Below are 9892 nucleotides of genomic sequence, written 5' to 3' on the forward strand. Positions count from 1 at the left end.
CCCAGCTCCAATGTAACAAGTTAGGCAAGAGTTATAGTAGCTGGCTCTTATGTGGCAGTCTCACAGAAAAGCTCTAGACATTCTTGGGCCAAAGGCACAGGAACTTGGGAAAAAGAGAAAGAGCCACACTCACCTGGGCCTTGACCATCTGAAGCACAGTGGCCATTACTTGGTCTCCTGAGTTCCCCAGCTGGGAATGAGCCGGAACTATAGATGCAAGTTGAGCTGAGGGAGGAAAGAAAGCACTGAGTGGGCTGATTCCAGCCCCCAGCTCCCATAAGAACTATATTCCCAAGGAGAGGATTCAAGAGAACCCAAGCAGCTCCATGCACACTGACTCTTTTTTTTTTTAATTTTAATATTTATTTTTTAGTTTTCGGCGGACACAACATCTTTATTTTTAGTATGTGGTGCTGAGGATCGAACCCGGGTCACATGCATGCCAGGCAAGCGCGCTACCGCTTGAGCCACATCCCCAGCCCCGACACTGACTCTTGGCTCTCCTCCTAAAGGCTTTATCCCAAGTGTGCTGTGGCTGTTCCCTGGAGGGCACAGTGAAAACTCCCTACTAAGAACTGGGTTTGCTCCTAGACTGCACTCTCCTCAATTTCTCTGAAGGAAGCCATGTCTGACCATGTTCTCTCTGCAATGGCTTCCCTATCACTGGCCAAACCTGATTTCCCCTCAGGTCTCTGGTTCCTCACGTCCAGCTGTCTATTCCTGTTCCTGCCATGTCATTATGGACACCCTTGGAAGCCCAGCCCAGTTTTCTTTTTTTGTCCACAAGCTCACTGGCTCTCATACTTCTCACTTCTCCTTTCAGACCCCTATCACAGCTATGTATTGGGCATTTCACTTTGATCTCTGAAGATACCTTAAATTGATTTTCTAAAATGCAGTTTCTTACCACCTTCCTTTCCTGATTTCCCACATTTTGTCCATAAGTCCTTCATTGAGAAAAAGCCTACTATTCCCCCATCTATGAATTTGTCCATTCCTGTATTTCTCAGACCTATCCTTTTCCATGTTACCCACCATGTTCAGGTAGTTATTTGCATATGTTACTGCACTAGTCCTCTATTGAGGCTCCATATAATTCAATACACAATATTCCCCTGCAGCTGTGTAATCCTCCTGAGAAACTATTTCTTCAACCACCCCTCAATTTTGCTAGCCTCGATGTCAAAATTCCAATACAAGCAGGGCTTTGAATTCCAAATACAGCTCTCCTTGACTCCACCTCAATGACTGCTGAAGAGTCTTTGCCTAAATCCTCTACTAATAGTCTACCACTTTCCTCTTGCCTTCATTGTTCATTTGTGAGAGGATCAAATGCCAGAGATATCACTCATATATATCACTCATATATGTCTTATAAGGTTGACTTTTTTTTACACATTCGATTAACTCCTTGCTACATACATAATAACTTTTTTGAGGGGAGGGGTAGTGGGGATTGAACTCATAGGCACTCGGCCACTGAGCCACATCCCCAGCCCTATTTTGTATTTTATTTAGAGACAGGGTCTCAATGAGTTGCTTAGCACCTTGTTTTCTGCTGAGGCTGGCTTTGAACTCTCGATCCTCTGTCTCAGCCTCCCAAGCTGCTGGGATTACAGGCGTGTACCACCACACCCGGCTACATAATAACTCTTTTTTTTAAAATTTGTTTTAATTAGTTACACATGACAGTATACATAATAATTCTTTAAAAATAGAGTACTATATCTCTTTGGTCCCCAGCAGTGTGTTTCCTATGTGCTTGAAAAAACTTGCTAAATGCACACATGATTGGAGAATAAGTAAAAGGAACAGATGAGGTCATTAAAGGAAGGAGGCCAGATAGCAGGGCAATGCAGGATTCCAGTAGGTGTGAGACGTAAAGATGAAGGAAAGGAGACCCCAGCGGACAGATGAGAAGTGCAGCTTGAGGTATGAGTTGGGGATATGAGTACCGAAATGCCCATTGGGGAGGTGGTGTGCCCCTGGGTCATGAGGAGGTTCCAGGTGGGCTCCAGGGGCTGAACCCCCACTGAGAGGTGAGGTAGGAGATTCCTCTGTTGTACCCAGAACTGTTGTCTCCTCCATATGTACTTCCTGTTCCTGTGCTGAGGCTGAAACCTAGAGATAAGGAAATATAATTTGGGTTCAAAAAGAGCATCCTTGAAGGTACAGAACCCAAAACCTCTATGAAGACCCCTCTAGGAAGAAACCCAGGGAAAGAAAAGCCACAGTGTTCTTCTGACAAAATCTGAAGCTTGCACTCCTACTTGCCATCCCTCTGTTGAGCCTCTTGGTAAGAGCTTGAGGAACAGATTCTATAACCATTTCCACTCGGTATTAGGTCTTCAGACACAAATTTGCTTACAAAAAACCATCTAGAAATGTGAGCAAGAATAGCAATTCAGTACATTCTCTAGGGCCTTAGACTACATAAGAGAACAATAAGAAGTACAGAAGAAGTAAGAAATAACAGGCATGTGACACCTGATTACACAAAATAGCTACTGAAGCTGACAGATGAAACAATTCCCCAGAACACTGGACAACAAACCTTAAGAAAGCTTTTCCAACTTCTTTCAAAGTGTCTCCTCTTCAGAGAAGTCTTCCCTGAACACATTAACAAAGCAGGGATAGTCATTCTCTTAAATTACCTAGTTATAATTTCCAGATATATGTAATACTCTTTATCTTATTTACATTCCTACTGTCATTTTTACCCACTGGAATATTAAGTTTTGTGAGTATAAGAACTTTGTCTTGATCACTAGCTCCTAAAGAAATGCTTGGCCCAACACTAGTGTTCAATTAATATTTGTTGACTGACTTCCCCTTGAAATGTTGCTAAGGGTCTTTATGGTTACCTGCAAATTCAGTTTTCAATATATTCTACCTCTCACCAAAAATTGATATTAAAAAGTCAAATAAGGTCAGATAACATCCATCTTTAGAGATCTTGAAGACACCTTAGAACATAGCCATTTTATTTCTAACCTGCGCTAGTCACCAAACCAGCTCCCCACAATCTCATGGTTACTATTTTTAGCAGTACTTGGAGCAGAAAACACAAATCATTATCTATAAAAAAAAAATACATTTATGCTGAGTGTGGTTGTGTATGCCTATAATCCTACTGACTTGGGAGTAGACACAGGGGGATCACACATTCAAAGCCTGCCTCTGCAACTTAGTGAAGCCCTGTCTCAAAATAAAAAGTAAAAAGGAATGGAGAGGTAGCTTAGTGGTTAACTGCCCTGGTTTGATACCCAGTAATGAAAAGTGAAATTTTTAAAAAGTGAAATTCCCTTGATCTGGATGTATGAGACAGCATGAAATGAAAATAACTTTTTTAATAAACCATGCCAGATTAGCTTCTTGGCAACATCTGCTGAGATGTCAAGGGACTTGTCCTTTAATACATCTCAACAGTGTGGTTCCCAAGTTCTTCACTGGAAGGTTCTTACAAATAGGATTCACAGCTTTTCAGTACAGTAGCTATGGGTCTGGGCAGATGATAGAACTTAACTGCACTGTGTTAACACAACCTTGTGATTTGCTGACAATTAAATTCTAGTACACGTCCAATTCCTTATCAGGGATGTATTGGTTTTCTTTCCTTGAAAGCATGAAAATCTCATTTCAATTTCCATTCTAAATTGGTATTCTACAGCAAGAGACTAGAGAAAGAGGTAGTGGCTTAGAATGTAGGGAGGCAGAAAATCTTGGTCCTGACACTTGGTGGTAATCTGCAATAACAATACTTTGGCTAAAATCAATGCTTACTAGATGCTTAATCTGGATAAGCCAATCAACCTCCCTGGGCTTACTTCACTTTTCAAATGGAGATAATGACTGCTACAACACCAATTTTGTAAGCCTCGTAGGAGCTGAAATAAGATACAAGACACAAAAACATTTTGTTAATTGTATGATTCTGCTGCTCCACAGGAATTACTCTATAACTCTCTCCAGCTCCCAAGGACATTCATGTCCATGCTCTTCCTCCAGCAATAAAGTGACTTGCTCCTGATGGGAAGAATGGCTCTGATTTGCCCTAAACTTCCCTAATCTCCTCCTGGCAAACTACCCTAGAAAAGTGTATTTATTCCTTTAGTCATTCTATAAACATTTTATGAAAGCCTGCTAGGAAAGACAGTCTTGCCCTCATGTGTTCACGTCAGAAAATATAACACTGACCAGGGACCCCAGGCTTAGGCTGGAGCCATGAGTGTTTTGCTCCTTACCTGTTAACCTGAGCTGTGATGATTGATTTATTCACATATGCTTACTTGTTTACACAAAGGAAATGACAGCTGACAACAAATTCAATCAATTATGCATTGACTGGACAATATTAGTCCCAGGACTCCAATCACCTGGGATGATTAGGTAGACATATTTATAGATATGCAATTATTTTTTAAAAAGCACTGAATAAAATGGCCTGCTGGGTATTTGGGAAATTTTTTGTACTAGTTTTCCCTGGTAAAGTACAAAGAGGTAATGCTGAAGGGATGAAGGGGAGCAGCTAGAAGCTCAATAGGAGGAACTAACTTAATGGTGTCATGTGTCATCTTGGCATTCACCAAACACTAATCCAGGTGTTGCTTCGAAGTACTTTGTAGATCTGATTAAAGTCCACACTCAGTTTACTTTAAATAAGGGAGATTACCCTAGATGATGGATGAATGGGCTTGACTTTATCAGTTCCAATGCCTTAAAAGCAGAGCTGAAGGTTTCATGAAGAAAATCTCTGCCTGTGCACTGCAGCTTTATTCAGCCTATACTGGAGGGTTCCAGCTTGCCCTTGTTGATGGTTTCCCTGTGAATTTCAGACTTATCTAGCCAGCCACAATCACATTAGCGACTTTTCCGCAATAAATCTCTTCACAGACACACAAACATCTTCTACTTGTTCTGCTGTTCTGGCTGAACACTAACTAATACACACGGTTACAGATGTTTTTAGCTCTGTGGTCCTACAAGTCAGATTTTCTAATGTACCATACTTCTGACTCTTTCCAACTATTGCTCTGGTTCAAGCTACCTTGGCCTTAAATTTGAGAGAACCCCAGGAAACAAAGAAAACTGAAATTAGAATTAAAGAGGTAAAAAGATGCCAGTTAGGCCAGGTACACTGGTACACACTTATAATTCCAGTTAATGCAGAAGAATAATAAGTTTGAGGCCAGCCTAGACAACTTAGTGAGACCCTGTTTCAAATATTTTTAAAAGGGCTGGTGATGTAGCTTAGTGGTAGAGTGCTTGCCTAACATGCATGAGGCTCTGGATTTAATCCCTAGTACTGAAGAAAAAAGTCACCAGTTGGGCTTGGAAAAGCTAGCAAAAGGAAGAACTAATCAAGAGGCCCTGAAACGTCATTTCTCATAAAGGACCTAAGAGGCAGGAAGAGAAAGAACTGACTTTGAGAAGTTTACAAAACTAATGAGAACTTCTCAAATGAAGGCCCCTTCTCATCTATCCCCATATTCTAACCACTGTGCAGATCCCCTGCCTGCCAGGAGTCCTGTGTAATCTCCAGGCTATAGCCCGGCTCACAGCATAGTATTTCACAAAGTCATTCAGGGCTTAGCTGGGATTTGCATTTTTGTTTATGGACTGGAGCACAAAATTATTTATCCTTTCTCCATGGAATAGGTTTGGAAATCCTAAAGGCAAATCAGCCTAGAACCTAAGGAACAGAGGATGCCTATTCCCCAAGCTAACTCAAGCACTAGAGAATGTTTTCCAGATGCTATTCTAGACTCCACTGTTTACCTCTTCCTGTACACTGTGGTGTCTCTGGAAATCCTCCACCACAGCCACAGCCTCCTCACCACTCTCAGGGTGATGAAGCTGCACCCAGGTTCGGAGCTCCATAGGAAGGATGCTCAAGAACTGTTCCAGCACCAGTAGCTCCAGGATCTGCTCCTTGGTGTGAACTTCTGGCATTAGCCACCAGCGACAAAGCTCCCTGAGCCGGCTTAGTGCCTCCTGAGGCCCAGACATCTCATGGTAACATAACTGCCTAAAGTGCAGCCTGAAGATTTCACAGACAGGAGGGTGGTTCTTCGGGAGACTGCAGCCCGGTCCCCTGGTCTGGTTCCCTGGCTGCTGCTTCACAATCAGACACCCAGCCTGCTTCTGGAAAACAGAGCTCCTGGGGATGAGGCCTAAAGTTCCCCTGCCTTCTGTGGTCATTATGATTCCAAAGAGAAGCTTGTTCCAGTTGCAGGTAGTCCAATTAAAATGACAGACTACAGTTCAGATCTCAGGAGATATTTCTTCAGGGTTGGGGAAGAAAGTGGAGTGTCACCTACAGAAACATCAAGAAAGAAATCAGAGTCTCAGAGTATTTAATTCCAGGATGATGACAGATCCTCCACATAGTTAAAAAACAAAGTTCCAGGAAAAAGAGCACAATGAGAACCATCTCTCTATGCATCTCTTGGGACCTACTTACCTTATTAAACCTTTAATCCCATCATCTACAGGATAAAACCTCAATGTCTATGCCTGGCATTCACAACTCTTGGCAGCCCAGCCAACCCCCTGCCTTTTCCCCATGTATGCAGACTAGAAAAACAGCAATGGTCTCCAATGTGGGATATGCAAGATATCCCAAAGGATGGGAGGGGGAGCTAAGATGTAATTTAACTCCTCTATTTATTTATGCTTTATAGTATGTATTGAAATTTGTATAGTAGTACATATCTTTAAATTATGAATAAGCCTGCTGGGAGTGCATGTTAAAACTTACTGATAGAGGTGCACACTAAAATTTGGGGCTAACACTGTGGAGAAACAAGTTGAAGCCACATACACTTTCCCTGTTTTCCTTTTCTCAATTTCTAACAAACTGTTACTAATGCTTCCAGACCCAAAACAAATACCATTTTCTCATTAAGGCTTTCCTGATTGCCCCCTTAGGAAAAGAGTTGGTAGCTTTCCTTGCTGTACCTCTCATTATGATACTGTATTTTAACTGTTCTATGCGCAATTCACCACTCATGCTCTCCAAAACTGCTGAATGGCCACCAAAATAAAGGAACCAGAAAATTCCAGTCCTTTTCTAGTCTTCCCTACAAAGCTTTCCTCTCCAGCTTCAGACTGGTTATTGCCTCAGTGAACCCACAGGGTGTTTTTCACTCAAACCTCTGACAGATCGCTTCTTTACACTATAATCATAGTTTACACGGGTCTCCCTCAACCACCACAACCACTCCTGGGAAGATTCACTGGGAGGACTCAAGGGCAGGGCTGGCTTCCAGGCATCTTGGTACGCGTGTGTACATGGCACATAGGAGCGCATATCTGGTAAACCAAAGAATGAGGTTCATTTAGCTGATATTGAAGTTTGGGGAAAACGTTTGTCCAGTTTATACACTGTAAAATGGCTATTTGAAAACCAGCACCCGGGTGATATCTAGGGTGTAAATGTTATGCTGCCCAATCACCATGCTCCCGAATCCCTGGGTAAGCTATTTTTCTCTGGACTTCAATTTCCTCAAAAAGACAAAGATGGACTTATCTGTGAAGTCTACTGAGATTCCACACAGGTAGAAAGTGCAGGCCATTTTCCTGCTTCCCTGACTGTTCGAATGTTCAGCAGCGCATCTCAAATTGGGCTTTTAGCGTTTCCAAGTCACAATTCACGTTTGAAATGCCAAGGCTGGGTCGGACCCATTTCTGACGCTCCTTATCGTCTCGCGGTGCAGGGCTGGGCACACAGTACCTACATCTCCTGTTAGACCAGGCTTCTGCAGCGCCGCTCACCTGGCCACGTCTGCCCTGCTCATCGTTCCGCCGGCTCCAAGCCAGACGCGGCTGGTCAGATGACCGCGACAAAGAGGCAAAGAGGCGCCTCCGGAGCGCCGCAGGGATCGCGCCGCCCCAGGCTCTGGCCACCGCAGCGCGGGTCCGGCGACCCCGGCGGCCGACCCTCCGTCTCCGCACCGGTCCACATACGCGACCACTAAGCGCGGACACGGTACACTTTCCGCGGCCCAAACAAGTGAAAATAATGGCCGAGTCGGAAGTGAGAGAGCCCCGCTTCCGGCCTCTACGGGATCCCGGAAGTCTAGTTGGGAGGTGTGCGCGCCCTCCCAGGCGAGAGTTGGGGAAGTCCTGGGCGGTGTGGTGTGGGGCGGGGCCGCCAGCGACTGGAGCCAGAACTTGGCTCTCCTGAGGCCTCCGGCTGCCCACATCCGGTTCTCAGGCAATTCAGTGTAGGGGAGACCTTTGCTCACCCCAGTTGTGGCCCTTCCCCTCCTGGTGACCTTGCTGAAAGAGTCGCTGGGTCTGTTCACCCTATCTGAAAAGTGCAAAACATAACTCATGCCTTACGGGGCAGGTAGTAGTGCACGAGTACACTCGCGACAAAACAGAAAGGCTGGCATAGTCTCAGCATGACCAGTTAGACTGTGTGTTATAAGTAAAGACATAGGCCCAGAAATGTGGTTAATGTTTTCCTGAGGCAGTGCCAGAGAAGGACAAAGAGCAGATAAAAAGTAGGAAGGTATGAGGACAATTTATAATCTGAGATGCAATTGTCTTGTTTTGGGGGACAAATGTTAACCCAGATGTATTCTTCACCTTGAAGAATAGTTGACATGTAAAACTAGGGATGTAAACACATCCCTAGTTTAACATGATGGAGCAGGCCTTGGAGGCACAATCGCTGGGTGCAATAGCATAGAGAGAAGGACAGAAGATAAGATGGACCACTTCCAGATGGAATTGACTATATATTTTTATGTATCTCCTCATAGCCCAGTAAGTAGGTTCTTTATGGGATCCAAAGTAAATAGTCTCCTGGGCTGTCCAGGGATCAGCAACATCGGGAGGAGTCCTGGGCCTACCTCAGGCTCTGACATCTGTCCCTCATATATATGTGAAGGCAATAATAGAGACAAAGGCAGGGGAAGTCCTACCTCAGAGTTTTCACAGGAAGAGACCTTTGAGAACAGTCTTTGTCCTCTGAGCCTAACTGTGATCTTCTGACATCAAAGTCACCCCTATATTTGGAAATTTCACAGGCAGTGTCTTGGAAGAAGAGATATCTTTGAAGAAGTGTCTGAGAAATTCCTGGAGAAAAGGGGGAACTCAACTCAGGACCAGAGGATTCTTGGCATTAGATAGAAAAAAATTTTCATTACTCACTAAAGGCATAGATAGACAGATGTTTATTTAGGAAAATAGATACATATTCAAGGGAGAATGGGGACAATCTCCAAAAAGACAGCAACCCATTGATGTGGGATGTTAACATTTATTAAGGACATAGGTCAAAGGCCTGAGCCAAGGGCATGTCCCTCAGGAGTTGCAATTATTTGTTTGCATGCTTTCTGCATTTCCATGGTTTATGGGAATTTCCTTTGAAATTCAGTATCTTTCTCTTTATTCCCCCAATTCCTATCTAAGGAGGTCAAGGCAGTCTGGGCCTATATGCATGGCATTGCGGCTGGATATAGCCTATTGGTCCATCGAAGCCTTAGAGGTCCATGGATTTGCTTTTTTTTTTTTTTTTTCTTTTTCTTTTTTTGCCAGTTTTGTGTTTTATTGCAGCATGGCACTCAGGCATTTACTGCCTAGTTTTGTAGAGGATACAGCTGTTCTTTCTGCTGCTGCTTCTTGGACCTTAAATCTTCCTTGTGCTTGTTGATTCAGTGGCATGTAGCTCACATCTTCTTGGGCCACAGGTCCAGCGGCTTGTACTGCATGCCCTTGTAGAATTTTCTGAGGTTTTTCTTTCTGAGTCTGGCTAATAATGGGAATGTAAGGGTAAAAGAAATTGAAGTTAAAGCGTAAAAGTTAAAGGGTAAAAGACCGGGTGTTGTAAAGTTTCTAAGCTGCAAGGTCTGAGTTAAAATGTAAAGGATTAGGTATTGTT

At 43.6% G+C, this 9892-nt stretch overlaps 1 protein-coding gene across 7 annotated transcripts in view; it reads right to left on the minus strand.

Moving 5' to 3' along the window:
* LOC107145439 (zinc finger protein 660) overlaps positions 1 to 8021 on the minus strand; it is a 27968-nt gene extending 19947 nt beyond the window's left edge. For 2 of the 7 annotated variants that reach the window (XM_015489397.2, XM_015489396.2), the window contains exons 1-2: positions 5779 to 6102; positions 134 to 225 (exon numbers count right to left, since the gene is read on the minus strand). In XM_015489397.2, the coding sequence (XP_015344883.1) occupies positions 134 to 166 (33 nt within the window). In that variant the 5' untranslated portion in view covers positions 167 to 225; positions 5779 to 6102. Of the gene's footprint in view, positions 1 to 133; positions 226 to 1955; positions 2122 to 2554; positions 2611 to 5778; positions 6317 to 7739 lie in introns of those variants that run through there. The other 5 variants (XM_015489393.2, XM_015489395.2, XM_015489394.2 and 2 more) reach the window with 5 other exon arrangements.
* Positions 8022 to 9892: the final 1871 nt, after the last annotated feature.

Source organism: Marmota marmota, unplaced genomic scaffold, assembly GCF_001458135.2.
Source record: "Marmota marmota marmota unplaced genomic scaffold, marMar, whole genome shotgun sequence".
In the NCBI taxonomy this organism is placed as follows: Eukaryota; Metazoa; Chordata; class Mammalia; order Rodentia; family Sciuridae; genus Marmota; species Marmota marmota.